General features: G+C 48.0%; 4 protein-coding genes across 4 annotated transcripts; 2 read left to right on the top strand and 2 right to left on the bottom strand.

Annotated features, from left to right (window-relative positions):
- Window positions 1-5,313: 5,313 nt before the first annotated feature.
- Window positions 5,314-6,577, top strand: BDP55DRAFT_562219 (endochitinase; the record flags this gene model as incomplete). The annotated part of the gene is made up of 3 exons (XM_060570138.1): window positions 5,314-5,381; window positions 5,441-5,490; window positions 5,565-6,577. 3 exons carry the CDS (start codon window positions 5,314-5,316, stop codon window positions 6,575-6,577), a joined length of 1,131 nt encoding a protein of 376 aa, XP_060424526.1.
- Window positions 6,578-8,273: 1,696 nt separating this feature from the next.
- Window positions 8,274-9,297, bottom strand: BDP55DRAFT_719575 (uncharacterized protein; the record flags this gene model as incomplete). Its single annotated transcript, XM_060578440.1, has 5 exons — window positions 8,274-8,432; window positions 8,490-8,514; window positions 8,543-8,653; window positions 8,709-8,799; window positions 8,851-9,297. 5 exons carry the CDS (start codon window positions 9,295-9,297, stop codon window positions 8,390-8,392), a joined length of 717 nt encoding a protein of 238 aa, XP_060424525.1. The 3' UTR covers window positions 8,274-8,389.
- A 3,812-nt stretch (window positions 9,298-13,109) lies between these two features.
- Window positions 13,110-14,388, top strand: BDP55DRAFT_331215 (uncharacterized protein). The gene is made up of 2 exons (XM_060566847.1): window positions 13,110-13,576; window positions 13,627-14,388. Exons 1-2 carry the CDS (start codon window positions 13,515-13,517, stop codon window positions 14,252-14,254), a joined length of 690 nt encoding a protein of 229 aa, XP_060424524.1. The 5' UTR covers window positions 13,110-13,514; the 3' UTR covers window positions 14,255-14,388.
- A 667-nt stretch (window positions 14,389-15,055) lies between these two features.
- BDP55DRAFT_678368 (uncharacterized protein) lies at window positions 15,056-15,611 on the bottom strand. Its single transcript, XM_060575986.1, has one exon. The coding sequence runs from the start codon at window positions 15,596-15,598 to the stop codon at window positions 15,221-15,223; it is 378 nt and encodes a 125-aa protein (XP_060424523.1). The 5' UTR covers window positions 15,599-15,611; the 3' UTR covers window positions 15,056-15,220.
- Between the last annotated feature and the right edge of the window lie 799 nt (window positions 15,612-16,410).

Genomic DNA, 16,410 nt, shown 5'->3' with positions numbered 1-16,410 from the left:
ATCAACGGTGCCTGCATTGTCGCGGTGGCAGCTTCCTCCTGGTTAATCCAACGTTCTGCCGGCGCTTCGGACTGCGATGAGACGCCTCAACTGTGTTTAGCTGGCCACTGAGGTGGGTGACTGTCTGGTGCCAGTCGGACACCGCCCTTGCCAGTGAGGTAATTAAGACGCTGTGCCGTCGGAGACGAGCATAATTTGAGAGGTTGATCAGCAGCGAAATGGCGAAGGATACAACGCAAGCAACAAGAAGTTCTTCCATGGCAGTGTGAGTTTACATTAAGATGCGCTCACTTAAATATCTCGCAACCTGCCTACGTACGCCGCCGTGCCATTTCTCGCCGACGCATTTGATGTCATGGTTAGTCAACGGGAACTACTTTTATCTGATTGATGATGGTATCGAGCCGTCTTTGTCATCGCACTCCAACAATTGAACATGAGCCTTGTCTCATGTCGCTCGTCTCTGGGGTGCATTACGGCCAGAACCTGATACAGTTACGTCAGGTCTCGCTAAAACGAACATAACATGTCAATGACTCCTTCGGATCGGATATCTTGAAAGCTAGCCGATGACGAGAGAATATCTGGCTTCAGATATAGCGTCGGGAAATTAATTAGAGCCAATGTTATAAGTGAAGTCGCTGACGCTAGTAACCGTCATAACACGCAGTCGATTTTCATTGCTGCATGAGAGTCGTGCAATAGAACCAATGACATCACCTACGCACCAAATGAGTGGAGCTTAGGCGTTGGGCTTGTGGAACGGGTCGGTGTTTGGGCCGCAAACCAGTAACAATTGCTGGTAGATTAATCTTTTTCGACACTTCGGTTGGCCAACCGGAGATCATGAGGCGCTGTTAAGCGGATATCTCAGGGCATTTCTTTCAGAGTAAGCAGTAGATAGCGAGACAAGAGGCCGTTACAATCTGAATAAAGATATGGATTCCAATTTGACTATGTTGGGGGTTTGCTACCAAAGATTAAAACCTCACGTCTCACACATAGGCACGAGAGTCGAGACAACACGGGTCATTGGCCTATATCGCGGACTCTTTACTTTCTGTGGTTATGCTCTCGCTTTTTTTTTCTTGTTTTTCTTTCTTTTATGTTACGATCTTATGCTCCATCAACAAGTGATGATCAAGGTTTTAACTATGCAGACAGCGCCCGAAACATAACAAGGCTCCTCGGTTTGATTGCCCGTGAGAATCGCTCGCTTGCGGCTCGGGGTACGACGAAAGTCATCAATAAATCCGTCAGAAATGTCGAGTGATGCTTGAGCCTCCGCTATGCACTTCAGGTGTGCACCGGCTATTCAAATCCTTTCGAGAAGCAATGGAAGCTTGATCCAGGATTTTCAATTTGACCAACCACAAATCCAGTAAAATGGCTGCGACAGCCTCGGCGGAGACAAGCGACAGACAGCCTTGCTACGAGTTGATCCGTTGCGCTCTCTTGAGTCGTGACGACCGATCAATGACTTTGCAAGAAATCTATCAGTGGATTCGACACAACACCAAGGAAGATACGACTCCATCTACGTCCACGATTCGCTACAATCTCAGCATGAACGAGGTGTGTGTGTATCTGCGCAACGATTGCTTGCAGAAGTCCTTTTTTCCTTCTCCTCCCTTTACGGGACACCTCTCATGATTACTTGGCTGGCGAGCCTTTTTCTTTGTTCTGGAAGCTAATGACGGAAGGCTTTCGTTCAAACCTTCGACGAGCAGGCAAAATGGCAGCTTTCATCCCAATTCATTCACAAAATGTCACCCACAAGCTTTTACCACAGACAGTCCGTCGCCTTCGGCGGTATATCCCATAGAGCCATACGCAAACCGAACAATCTTCTACCCGCACGGAAGAAAAAGCGTCGTGGTAAAGATACCACAGATCTGACTGCGGGTAGATCCGTTGGCGTAATGCCTCATGTGAGCACCTTTGCAGATGGTGACAGTATCTGCGGTGCCCCGAGATGCTTCGATGAGCAACTTCCATCGGTGGGCAAGACTTCATTCCACTACACAAATATTTTGCTGATACACCGGAAGGTTTGCTTCCAGTGCCTGCTTGGTGGAAATGAGCAGTGCGACAAGAGGAGACCAACGTGTACCCGATGCTCAACGTTGGGCTTACCATGCGAAGAACAAGCGCCATTTTTTGAAAGCCGGAATACCGTGTCTCACCACTCTGTCATCTCTGTCATGACCATCAAGTAGTGCTTGCCGAACGAGGTCTCCGTCGGTGATCAGCGGTGTAGATGCAAGCTGAGTTTCAAGTAGTTGTGCTCATAGAAGAGAGTCCTTTTGACGAACGAAGCGGCCTTTCATATCGTTGAGCCATGGATGTAAATTGATTCTTGGAACAACTGAACGGTAGCTCATTACCAGCAGTCACAGTAAGCACGCGACGAGGTGTGTTGCTTGATATGATTCGGTAGTATAATATTCTTTTTGGGTTGCCAGCGGCATTTGATGTTGCTATGTGTTTTTCGTTGCCAGTCTCGGCGTCTACCCAGCAGCGTCAGATCTCTCGACTTAAACACAGTTCAAAGCTCAATTTGTATGGCAAGTAAAGTGGTGAGCTAACTGTGAAAGTTGTATTGGTCATTCTATAGCATTACACGGGCGTTCCGGATCACTCAAGCATATTTTGACGTGGTATCCGAGTTGACTTTTCTTCTCGGCATATACAACTTTCAGTAAGCTCAGCTACCGCTCAGGGTCGGGTCTGTCTCATCTAAAGTCAGATTAGCGCTGTACCCAAGCGCCCTGCTCAAAAAGACCGCCAGACAACATCAGCGAGGGAAGGCGCGGCTTACATGTACGTCTCAAAACTCTGAGGTTGATAAGAAGCAAGACTAGAACAATCATCGCCATAAATATTGCGAGCACAGAGATGATGACTGTCTTGTTCATGATGCCGGTGGAACGTACGACGATTGAAGAACTCCCGTGGTCGGCTCTATTAGTCGCGACTGTAATTAGCTTTTAGAGGAAAAAGGTGTTGCGAGTTGAGAGATCAATTCGAGCAAGTTGGAGTTAGAGTTGGTTATGTCTAGAAAAGTGTACTGGATCCCAGGGCCTGCAGGCGATTCCGTCGGCCCCCGTTCTTTGAGACTAACGCCAAGCAAACAGACGGTCGTTCAAGTCAGCTCTCGAATTACATTGGCAAGTGTGGACGCCACGGTGCATAGCCGACAGCTTTACGCTGTATTCTGAGTAACAATTGACCCATCCAATCAGAACGCGCTTCGTGTTATGAGCAGGCCAGGGAGGTAACTGTGGCACAAAGCAAAGACTTTGTTATGATGCCTCTGGCATCATTAATACCCTCTGTCCCGATTCCAGTAGCTACGCTAGCCACGTACTTTTTGTTTGGGCCATAGAAATAGAACTTGAGATCACCTATCCAAAAGGGAAGCCACGTGAGGCTTACTGTTATCTACCGCTTTCAGTTTAGGGTCGACGCTATTAGCCTCTGTAGTCTACGCATCAATCACCAAACATAGCAAAAAGACTTCGCATGGGGGGAAAAAAAGAACCAAAGTCATATCATCAGCTCAAAGACTCGAACAGTAGGCGGCAGGCTGGGTGATGATGAAAGCAAACTAATCACTCGCTAGAACCAACAAGAAACTTCTGGAAGTAGCTGGTAAAGAAAGTTAACCAGGGCGATATTGACCAGGCGCACCACTGTCAGCTCGACGAGACTTGACGATTCTAGTCTGGGGTCTCGCACGTTTTAAATTGCTGAAACGGTGCAGATTGCATTGGAGAATCTTTATAGACTACAGCTTTGGTCTGCTGGTGTATTCTTTGGTCGATTTTACAGGGTTCAATCACTGATACCCTCACGTTTCGTGACACTAAGTCGAAGATTGAATGTGCTTCCTTTCCAAAGTATGTTAAGCTAGATACCCCCGGCCGTGGACCCGATTTACTCTATACAACCATTCCGGTAACGTCACCACTATGCTATGGCGGCAAGCGTGCGAATGACTTGGTGATTGTAATCGGGGATATATTGCAAGAAAGTTCGTGAAGGAGCAATAGAATTGCGAATTATGTTGGTGTCCCTATTGAAGGGTAGTTGGTCGGGACCGTGGGCTGACAAAAAGGTCGATTGACATATTTGAAATCCTGCGTAAGGTGTGAAAATGTGGTTCCAACCGTAGGTTGGGTAGGCCGCGACGGTCGTCAGCCCTGCGCGGCCCCTTGCCTCAAGGTCGATTTGGACTTCCAATCCGACAATAAGCCTCAACCTCAGATTGAGGGACTAAAGTCTTGTCCTATCGATCAAAGATCCTATGATAAAAAACAAAACTACAAAACAGTTAACGGCCCTACGAACTAGCGATATGAGCCAACTTCGTTATTAATTGATTCATAGTGCCCTTTCGACGCCACACAATCAGTATATGACGTTGCAAGATCCATACAATACCAATGATTCCCCAATCGTAATTGACAATCTCGGAGCATGCACGGGCTGAGATATATCGGTGGAGCAAGAGGCGCTCAACATAATGAAAGCCACTACCTATGTTTTTGGTGTTGCCAGAGGGTTCAGTCATTGTTAGTCGATCACGTTATCTTTTTCCCCAGGTTCCTATTCAGAAGGACTAGACCTTAGCGTCTATTAATTATTAATGAAGGCATGAAACCGTGCACTCGTTGTGCTCACCACTTGCCAAAACAAGCACTTGAGTCTTCTGATGATTTATGGAGTTGCTACTATGGAGAAAAAGCGGAAGAAGGATACGAATGCAAGTTGATGAAACAAAAACGCAAGAAATCCGGGTGGTCTGTGTTGACTCGTGAGTGAAACTGCTATTCTCGGTGGAGTTGTTGCTCTGATATGCCCGTCATCGAAGAGAAAACTCATTCTTGATCACTGCTGAAATGTGTTGCCACACGTATCGATAAATGGCGTCTAACTCAAACTGTCCCTATGATGATGACGTTAAAATATAAGGCTTCTATAATGCTTATAGGCTGGCTTGATTGCTTCAGCTTCTTATTGACATAAAATCGAGAAATACCACGTAATCTGAAGGTGTAGTCGTATCACCTTCGAGTATATAAACCCCAATTAAGTTCCTCTTTTATTGCTACTGGCGTGCATGAATATGAATCATTGCAATCTATGGTTCATTACAGCTCTGGTAACTTTTGTGACTTTCGTCGCTCCTACTGGGCGACAGAACGCCGTCTACTTTCCCAACTGGTATCACAACACTGCTTGCTTGTGTTTGTTTTGATGCTGATTTCATCCTCTAGGAGTATCTACAGTCGCGATTTCCATCCTCAAATGCTACCAGTCTCTACAATAACGCACATTCTGTACGCTTTTGTCAATATCAAACCTTCAGGAGAAGTGTGAGTTATTTCCCTCATCCTCTGGCCTCGGCTGACAACCCCCGTTGCTGCTCATTCAGGTTCTCCGCCGACACATATGCGGATTTGGAGATGCATTACTCAACTGATTGTATGGCTATTTCGATTTCCTTTCCAGAATGTTGTCACATGTCTTTCCGGTGCTAGAACTGACTGGTAGATTAGCCTGGGAAGACACAGGCATCAACGTCTACGGATGCGTAAAGCAACTTTTTATCTTGAAAAAGAAAAATCGAAAGCTCAGGGTCATGTTAAGCATTGGAGGTGCAACTTGGTCAACCCAATTTGCCACTGTTGCTAGTAACCCACAGAGCCGAGAGCTCTTCGCCGAATCTTCTGTGATATTGATGAAAGACTGGGGGTTTGACGGCATTGATATCGACTGGGAGTCTCCTCAGGACAAGGTGGAAGCTGCAAATTTTCTTCTCTTGCTCCAAGCCGTGCGACGTCGCCTTGATGCCTACGCTGCGGAGCATGCCCCCTCGTACCATTTTCAACTCAGCATTGCGTCGTCCGCCGGAAGTGAAAAATACAAGAGGCTTGACCTTAGGGCCATATCGGATATCGTCGACTGTTTTTATCTCATGGGATACGATTACTCCGGGGCATGGAGTAATGTTACCGGGCATCAGGCAAATCTTTATCCTAGCACCTTAGAAGCACAGTCGACACCTTTCTCGACAGACGTTGCTGTCTCGGACTACGTAGCCGCGGGTGTGCCTAGTCACAAGATCATACTGGGTATGCCGTTGTACGGTCGAAGCTTTTACAACACCACCGGCCTAGGCCAGCCGTTTTCAACGGTTGGGGCAGGATCATGGGAAGCTGGCGTGTGGGACTACAAGGTTTTACCACGACCTGGAGCCCAGGAGGTTTATGATGCGGCCGTAGGCTCATCGTACAGCTGGGACTCCCGTACAAGAGAACTGATCAGTTACGATAGTCCATCGTCAGTACGACACAAAGCTGCTTTCATCAAATCGAAGGGCTTGGGCGGAGCGATGTTTTGGGAGGTCAGTGCAGACAGAACAGGCAACGCTAGTCTTGTCAAAACGAGCTATGACTGTCTCACTAAAAACGGTGGCATTGACTCGGAAGAAAATCTGTTGGATTATGCCAACAGTCAATACGCCAACCTCGCAGGCGGAATAGTAACCGGTTCCGCGCGCGGTACATAGCTTGATGGATGGGGCGTAGGGCATGATTTGCGCCGTTTTGTGAAGCTTTAGATAATCAATCTATCAAAAACATGGCTGATGAGAATCTGCAACAAGTATTGTTTCTCAGTTAACATAGTTCAAGACGTCGGGAAGCAGGTCACTTCTATTCCCTGCCTTTCTTTTGTATCGGTGTTTTGTTTATCAGCCTGACGCGTCGATAAAACTGGCCGACTATCGAGCATCTTATCATTCAAATCGAGACTCGTATTAAGATGCGTCTATTCGTGTGCTCGATGGTGTCATTTTTTTCGGTCTCTTTTGCCTGGGTTATCGTCTACCTAAAACAGGCGCACCTCGGGCTATGCTGGTCATAAGGCACCTATTTGTGGTCTTGAAGAGAAAGCCTACTACTTGGATAACGGCTGCCCTGGCTTAGGGGTGGTCACTCAGTGCACCGTTCGTTTCGGCTTGTGGCGCTGATAGTTGAGTAGCCACCGCTCGTTATTCTAGTGAGAGAGCATAGGCGCACAGAGACATAACAGCAACGTCCTGCATTGGCTAGTGAACAAGCCTCAACAAGAGCTGTTAGTAAGAAAAACTGCTGGACATGAACATATAGTAACCTGGTTGGAGGACAGTACTTCATGTTCACTTCATGACTTCCTGCACACTGGAAGCTGAAGACAGCTACACTGTCCAAACAGTGTGCGATTCCGTAGTATTCGTCACTTTTTCCTTCATGGGGAAGAGACTGTGCCGATGTGCCCAACGGCGCGGAGCAAAGATTATCAAGATGCAGCTATAGTCGATACTGGATAGTCATGAGCATGGCTAATCAAAGTAGCCGAATGTGCCGGTTTAAAGAGCGCTAGCTAGTGGATAAATGGGACAATGTGCCGCTCGCGTTGGTGGATGCTACAACTGATCGCCCCTTCCGCAGATCGAGAACGTGTAATGCAAACCATGGCCAGTAAGCCGTTTCCGTCCACCATGCTAGGTATTGGAGCCTCCGGATGATCTTGTACACATCCCGAACGTTCGATGTGGTTCCAACCACAAGTTTAGTCCAGAGGATCTCGCAATGGTTGCATCTATGAACGGGTCTGATGGGACAATTGAAGATAGATCACCTTGATTACGTCTCGGATTACCGCGGGGTACTCGATAATTGTCGAATATGAATCCAGTGAGTTGTCCCATTCTTCATCAACACCATGTGGACAGATTTCGGCGCGTATGGTCGGCGGCATGGTCGGCTGGCATGCTTATTTTTCTTTTGCAAACTGTCGGAAGTGTAGTCAGGACTGACAGGCACATGGTCTAATGTATCTGGCTTTTGCTACGATCATGCAGAAATCAGCGAAGTGAATATGACATGTGTCAGTCCTCTACGCAGATTATTAAATTTCCATGCACGATAGTTGCCTGTGAACTACTCAGATCTAGTCCTCTGCAGCTGTGCTTTTGTGCTGCTATGGTCCGGTATGAGGATAGAAAGGGTACCACTAGAAGATTGGTGCTACAATGTAAATGAGGGATGTATTCAAATAACCCTCCTAAAAATTCGCGGACCTATTATGAATATAGTAAACGGAAGCAAGCCAAACTTGAAATCACTCGCGAAGCAGCAATTTGCGAGCTCGGGTTTAAGAGTACTGTGGGTGTCTTCTGTCCCTGTTCACTTCCACGTTCGCAATTTTGAAGAGGACCATGACTAAAGACCAGCGTTCCCGATCAAGAGTCTCTGATGTAGACTGTAGGGTACCCAATTATGTGATTTGGGCGCAAGTACCGCGGCTTGTTTTACTTGCAATGCTTGGGTCACTACAGCTAACAAGCCTTGGGGCCCCTGCGATTGATGCAGAAAGCTGTGCTACAGGCTGTATCAGTTTCTCGAAATGCCACGGCTAGTTTGCCTTCGTCGACTCACAGATCGATTCGGTAGTGTTCCCCGTCTAAGCATCGAAAAGAACTCTAACTCACGGTAACTCATGAGGGGCCGCCTTTCCAGATTTACGTTATTGGTACAGACAGTGGCCCAGTAGTGCTGATCCACCACCAAATTGTCACAAGGTCGAAAGCCGATGTTCAACACTACTCATTGTCAGCGTGATGAATGCTGCCCACGTCGCGAAACGACAGACCGTACCTATTTTCACGATTCCTGACAGGGAGACCTGGACGCTGTCTGCAGAGAACGGGACGCCGTTGGCGATCAGATGCTGAATGCCATCGAGCAGCTGCTCGATAGTCAGCATCGCTTCAAAATTTCTATATCTACGCTAGCTTACCTGGGACAAGGCGGACGCTAGTTCGACTTCTATCGTGAAGACAAGGTGCGTAATGTCCACTTCAAGATGTTCGTAAATGACGTAACTCTTCTTCTCGTTTAGAAATATGGCATGGATTGTGGCAATGCTAGGATGGGAAATGTGGTGGACGAGATTCAGATCGCCTAGTCGAGTCGAGCGTGAGACTGCGACTGTGCTGTTCTTACGATGCCGGACAAGGCCTATGGTGGCATTAGCGCAAATGATATTATAATAGTCCTCTAGGGAATCTGTTGTGTAAATCAAAACCAGGCGCTTGACGCGAGACGAGGGCATGTCGCCTTTGAAATGAGAAATATCCATATTCTTACTGCTCCAAATACTTGCGCTGATGGTACGGTTATAGTCGTGGCCATGTGATAACGTTCTAGTTCTATGTCCTTTGTTTCTTGTTGAGCCCTGCGTCATCAATCAGTAGCATATCAGTTGGCCTGACTCTCCAACTTCTTGTAAGGCTCCTGACATAACTTCGGCCTGTTTCCCGCTATCTGATTAAACTCTGTTCATCCTCTCGACAATCTTTGGGTTGTCTGTTTTGTTTTGTTGTTGTCACAATATCAAACTAGCGGTATGTAAATACGAGTGAATACGGCACAAATCCGTGCTTGCGTTAGTGGGTTCCGCTAAAGCAAAGACTGTCAGGGTTCCTTTTTCCAAGCTTCTCCACGGCTGAATCATTTGTGGAATCGTAGTAGACATCTTCTGACGCTGGGGTGACGTAAAGCAGTTGGGCAATCGCAGTGGCCAAAATGTAATTACTCACAAATCAATATAAACCCGTCAATAACTTACCAATTACAGAGTCAGTGATTTTCGCCGTAACCCATGGTTCAACCTCTCTGACAAACCTCTTCGTCTGCCATCGCCAGCATACATAGCATCAGATGGGGTCATGATGAAGACGTCTTATGACCTACATCGGGGCGCTTTGAATCACAGTAGTGATCATTCCATAGTCTGACGGATTCAACCTACTTAAGAAACCATCTGAGCAAGTAGGCATGTCACTTATGCCTCATACATTGAGCTGGGTATGCCATTTCTGCTCTCAGACATATTTGTCTGTTGTTACAAATCGCTGCCTATACGATGGTCACTATTGTTGCGTTAACAGAAAGGGTGCGAAAAGCAAGAGATGCGTGGACATCGTGGAGTATGGAAAGAACGGCATAGTTCGAGGCCGACCTCAATCTTTCCGTGGCTGCTGGCAGGATTGTACATACCCGCTACAGTGTAAAGAAAGTTCTGATGGGGGGTTATGGGACGATTGCACCTGAGTGATAGCAGGTTAATTGTGAGAACATGCGTTGATTGATTGTTATGAGTTTATGGATCAGGAATGAAAGTTATTCTATATGCTGCGAACACAAAAATATCATTTCTTGAGACACCGATTAGTTGTCTCAGTCTTGAAGTAAAGGAAACGTGGTTTGCATGTGTACTATTTTGAAATTGGGGTGCAGGATGGCGCCGTGATCTCGGCACGATCTCCTATGCAGGCTAAAGCTCACAAGCTCTAAACAGAGAGCTTGGTTTCTATTAAGAGATGCGTAACACACCATTCCTTGATTACTCAACGCCGTGAGTGACTCAAGCCAGGCGGGATACTTAGCGTCCTTCTACTATATCTGCTATTCAATAGATAGAACACTGGGTGCAATACTCGCAGCAGCAAAATGCGTTCTGTTCCTTGCCCGACGTTAGCCGCCTAGGACAGACTTACTGCCGCGCTCTGTGACACCTATGATGCATCACTAAAGTAGGGTGATCGAACCGGGGCGATTGATAGCGTGTCCAGACCTTCTAACAGTAGCGCCGAAAGGTTACATGAGGTTAACAAAGGTATAACAGAAGATGTTGACCGCATCGGTTATGCTTACACTTACTGCGCCCACAATATCAACTTGCTTCCAGAGTACTACTCGACGATCTCTGGCACTCGCTCTTTCTCCCTTAGAAATACGACTCAGATTCAGACGCAATTGACTAAGCCAGGACAGTCACCATTCCGAGCCTGGGCCACCAACAGTTCGAAAATCGCGCAAGACACGCAGACCCCTCCTACACCGGGTATCAATCTGGCTCGGAAACCAACGGAAACAGAGAAGCCCAAGATAACATCAAATAGCGCTGCGACGACCGCTACGCAGCCATCCGACTGAAAATGCTGTGCGCAGAAAGGTCGCGAGGCAGATCTCACTGACGACTTTCAGACTCAGGCAGAAGGATTCTGAGTCATCACGGGATCGTCAACGTTGAACCGGGGTTATATGGTCGATTGCTGTTATGACTGTCTCCGTTACGTCCTATCATTCGCTATCGCGGTTGAAGATCAGGGAAGTATAAGTAGTCTGCGGCTTGACGACGCCGGGCTGCGTTTCTCTCGACGCACCGTCCGCACAAGAATGACTCTTGGCATGGCCGATTTCGTATGTGACCTTCCAAGTTCGCCAGCCCAGCAGATGAACCGACTTTACGTCAGTCTCGGCGCCGTTGAGCAAGAGATCAAAATGCTCCAGGACAGGATGGAGGCACTGGAAAGAGAGCGACAGCGGCAAGACATCCTGATAGCACTTCAACACCAATATATCGAGGTTTTGGAGAAGGGCCTGGCATCGACGGCACCGATAAATCCGACGGAAGATAGCTATAGAGAGAGCCGTAGCACCACGTAGGTCGCCTAGTAGAGCCGCGGCTTCTAAAGTCACTTCTTCCCTGACCTCTTCCCTCCAATATACTATAATCAACCCGTATACTCAGCCAGGCTGATTGCATCTGATCTTGTTGCACAGTTGAGAGGAAAATACTGTGCATATTCAAGCCATCGTCCATGCGCCAGACGTGGTCCCCATCATCGCTCAACGAGCTTGCGTGTGGAGTGCCATCCTGAGCAGACTACTGCACACGCCAGGCTAACGAAAGCTTTACCGCCGCTGCTAGCGCGAAGACTGACAAAATGAATGGGCTAGACTCTATTGGTCAAAGGTGCAGCAGACCGGTCTTCCATGCCTTACAAATCAGCTGTTGGTTATATCTTGAGATGTCGTGAAAACTAGAATGACGTTGGTTTAACGTTATTAATATATTATTGGCCCACCTGACTTTGAGGCGCTGCAGCTGCCCCCGCTTCGATGAACGAGCAAATTGAGGGACCTGGACTGTGCTTCTCCTGAGCAAGCGACCATAACCTTTGGAGCTTCTTATTTGCCAGGCCGTCGCAGTGCAAGGGCGGACGACCAATCATCACCTGCAGTGTGCAGGAGCCACCAGCCCCATTTGGACGCGACATAACCACCTGCGAGCGCAACGCATATTCGCTTTAGCCGCTCTTCTACTTTCTTGGTGATTGTCACTCCGCAGTGCCCTGGCCTGTATGGATCATCTAATATGGGTCCATTGTGGAGCCATGTTTGGTGAGCCAACGAGCTTGATTAACAAGGAAGTAAAAGTAACAGCGTCGAAGCAGCGGCCGCCAGCAGCCTCAACCGGGAAACCGTGTTGGCCTTCCGGACCAAAGATTTCTCCCCCATTCGCGGTGCCCGTTTGGGCCTCCTACGACGGCAGATGGACGGACCATTTCCTCGATGCACACCTTTCAACACGGTTTTCTGAGGAGCCTTCTTTGCCGGCGTTGATTGACTTCTAATTCGTTTCCTTGATCGCTGACGTTGCGGGCACAAGTTCGACCCTCTTAGTGGGCTACTCGCTACAACCGCAGAGCGGCCTATTGACTGTCGGGCGGTCTGATTGCGGCTCGATCTGGAATTTCGCAAGGACTTCTGTCTGCGCGCGGCATTGCCGAAATATGCATACATGGCGAACTTTCAACAATACTTTCGAATATCAGCAACAGTTGCTTGCGGTGTGAGACGTGAACGCACAGCTCGCTTTCGAAAATGCTGGACCAGAGTGCATCTGTAGTGTGGCAAAGACTCATCCTAGTGAGGGCGACGAGGTTGTTCGATCGCCTTGTAGGCTGTCACGTACGATGGACCTCTTCGCAACGCTTCATGATTTGCTCGGACTAGATTGCGGCCGGAGGATCTTGTCGGACGTGCAGCTTTTCGTGGCATGCTCGTCTAGGCTCTTCCAGACGGTGCCAGTGACGATGACTTGCTGCTCGTCAGGATCCGAGTGGAGTCGCCGAACGCTTATCACAAGGTCATTCGCTTAGCGGTCCCATCGGTTGTCGCGCATCCCTGGTACCTCGAAAATCCATAATGAGGACGACAGACCGACCGAACGGTTGGCTTGACGAAATTCAATCATCTATTTGCCGAATCATCTTCGCAGAGCATTACGTTCGCGGTATCCGATTCGAGAAAGATGATACCATCAGCCTTCTTCTCCAACTAAATTGGGGATAAACGGAGTACAACATAACAAAACGTGCCAGGGTAAGATAACCTATCAACAAAGTAGGTAACATGGCTGCAGCAAGTAAGTTGAAGATGCCAGGGGCCACAACGCCTCGCTGCTAGACGGTCGACGAACGGCCGCCTGAGTAAAATTAGCCCCAGTGACTTTGCTTCATAAATTGCCTCCAGATGGGCCAGTCACCTAGCCATTGACCAGTCAGTACGGAGTTTCGTCGCATCTCAAAATCGCTTCAGTGCTCTAACCCAATGTTCGCAATGGATCTATTGATTGACTTTATCAAGTTCACATCATTACACTGTCAGCCTCCGTAAGTGTCCCTCAGACCTTCGTACGACATTGAGCTGACACTGCCGGTAGAATTAGCAATATCCGCCCGGCCGTAGGCAACCCAGCAGATGCATTTCCCGCGCCTGTTCGCGCACCGGTCGCAAGCATGATGCCAGACATAGCGGGCGAGATCGAGCGACCCCTGCCAAACAACTACTCTATCACCGGTCATCGCCGTGACGCTGATGTCGAGACACTTTTCCAGCTGCGAATCGAAGGGAAAGACGGACGACAAGCTTGGGTCCCTGAGAGCATCATTCAAAAGAATTCAGAACTGGCCCTTTTCGCCTACTGGGACAGTGTCGCGGATGGGCGTTTGGGCGCAATGGCCCACAAAGACCTTTGGCATCCGTTCAGGATCGAGGGTCATAGAAAGACTCACAGGGGTAGTCAGCTATTGGTTTACTGGGTGGGGTCACCTGAGCGGTCTTGGCAATACGAGAGAGTCATTAGGAAGGCTGGTCCCAAGCTCGTTGAGGACTACTGGGTTACCATACGGCAACATCAGAAACAGGACCAAAATATCCTGTGTGCGAGAAAATCAGCTCGTCGTCGACAAAGGAACCGTAAGATGTGTCAGAACCATGCAAGGTCAAACAGAATAACCAAGAAGTATGCGTACTCAAGGCAATCGAGGCAGTTGACACAGGGCGGATAAGCTTATGCAATCTCGTGGAGGAAACTGTGTTTCTTGCGTTCATAAGCAGGAAGAACACCGCCATAAGCTGGTATCCAGGCACTGCACCATTCCGATAGCAATGCTGCCATCGCGGGTTTCTGATTGCACCTGCCGCCTCAGTCGTAATCACCACAGACTCTCTTCTATGTTTACACCGTCACACTTATGCCAAGCTTGGCAAGGTGACCAAGGCTTTCCGTGCAAGCGCTAGCGGCATATCTGTCCGCATTCTATGTAGTTGGTGGTTTATCTCATCACAAGTACGATTATACTGCTCAGCATCAAATCTATTAGAGACATGTGACGGCAACACCGCATTCTTGTATTTCGCATAGAGTTACTTGCACTTGTCGTAGCATGGTTCTGCGTCTCAAGGGGCATTGTTTCGAAGGTCATAGGTCTCTTCCTTTGTATACTGGGCGACAGAGTCGAAGTCGGCGTCTGGTAATTTGTATCGATGTCGTCGACCATGAAACTTCGAATAAAGTCTTGCAGCGACTTTGCGTGACCTAAATGCCTCAAACTAATCAAACGCCCATCCTAGCACTGTTGAGGAATTCAGTTCGTATGAGTGACAGCAGTTATAGCCCCAGACGAATCTATCATGTCATAGCCTACTTATCTATAATGTCAGCTGTGATGCTGTAAGGGATAGAAGCGGTTGCATAAAGCAAGAAGCGGAGCGGCCTTACTCTTAGAGTAGTCAGATAGAACTAGAACGTTTCCTAGATTATAGTTTGATAAAGGTTTTTCTTAAGATAAGGACTACAATGAATAACTGTACAAGTTTTAGCGCCTTGGGAAATGGGGCTTGGCAGTGCTACAGTGCTATTTCATCTCTTCTTCTCTTCCTAGGAGAGCCTATAAGTCTCATGGCAACATGGAGGATTAAAACACGGCCCTGGATATTGTATTGATTTTTCGGGCTTTCAATACCCATTGTCGTCAGCGAAAGTTGCTCAACGGCATACGCGGCTTTGTTCTCATGTCGACTACCGGCGGTGGTTCGTCAGCCAGCACCTCTGATGGCGCGCGGAATGGAGCAGCTGACGAGCCAGGCAACTCAAACGCTGTCGATGGGGGATTCTCAACACCATGTTTCCTCCCTTGCTGGTCCGTCGGCTGTTCCAGGTAGTGATAGTAGTGATGAATGTGATCATGGTTATGATAGTGATGTATGACAACAACCTGCTCTTTCCTCCGTGAGCGGCATCGCCTGCATATGCCACTGAGAGGTTCTGAGCCAGGGTGAATTGGATGTTTCCTGTGATAAGATTCAGACCGCGCCCTGTGGCATACGGCACAGCTGTGCTGTAACGACATGTTCTCGGCTGCTTTGGTAGACAAGTAATGGTTGCTGGAATTTGGTTCTGTAGTCATTGTAGAAAGGCCACTAATATAGGCGTCACGAGTAGGTTATCGCATCACTTAATGGTTCATGAACAACCGTCGCGGATATCGTGAAGCGCGTCATAGGCTTAGTCTGATGACAGAAGGCATGAATTGAGAGGAATTTACGAGATTACGATTGACTAAGCAGTTCAGCTCAAATCACGTAAATAGACACGAGCCAATACATGAGGGATGGTGAGCAACAATATACTTAAACACCTGAGTGTCGTCTACAACAACTGCAATAATATCCAGTAATTGTTGCAATGGAACAAAGATCTCCCCTTCACCCTGTGCGAGCACTCTTGATCATTACTGCAAGTCTTTACATTATCGATGGTGTTGTACATCTTGTTCTGCCCACCATGCAACTGGTGACAATCTTCGCCTTAGTATTGGTGTTGGCAAAGCCGGAAAACCGCAATGACTTATTTCAATCAGCATCGTTTTCTGAACCACTCCGACGACTACTATCGGTTTTCGCCTCCTTCGCCTCATTCTGCGATATGAAAGAGTTCGTCATTACCTTTTTTCGCCAGCGAGCCCATGTACAGCCACTGCAGATGCGAGACACTGCACCTCCTGATAACCTTGACCCAGTACCTACGTAGCTTAGCAAAGATGTCACAGTACCAAAATACTTAATGAATTTGTTGCAGGTTCAAATCAAAGTCAAGGAGGGTTGATTGAGCGCCACGCCTTGTCTTCAAAGTGATCAATGAGCTCAGTAGCCGGCAGTGGCC

This window comes from Colletotrichum godetiae, assembly GCF_030913485.1.
Source record: "Colletotrichum godetiae strain CBS 193.32 chromosome Unknown BDP55scaffold_56, whole genome shotgun sequence".
Classification (NCBI taxonomy): domain Eukaryota; kingdom Fungi; phylum Ascomycota; class Sordariomycetes; order Glomerellales; family Glomerellaceae; genus Colletotrichum; species Colletotrichum godetiae.
This window is presented reverse-complemented; position numbering and strand designations above follow the sequence as displayed.

Bases quoted from the DNA above. Each gene is read 5' to 3' on its own strand.
- BDP55DRAFT_331215 (XM_060566847.1), top strand. From the start codon at position 13,515: ATGTTCGCAATGGATCTATTGATTGACTTTATCAAGTTCACATCATTA. The intron at 13,577-13,626 runs GTAAGTGTCCCT...CACTGCCGGTAG, and splicing joins TCATTACACTGTCAGCCTCC to AATTAGCAATATCCGCCCGG.
- BDP55DRAFT_678368 (XM_060575986.1), bottom strand. From the start codon at position 15,598: ATGTCGTTACAGCACAGCTGTGCCGTATGCCACAGGGCGCGGTCTGAA.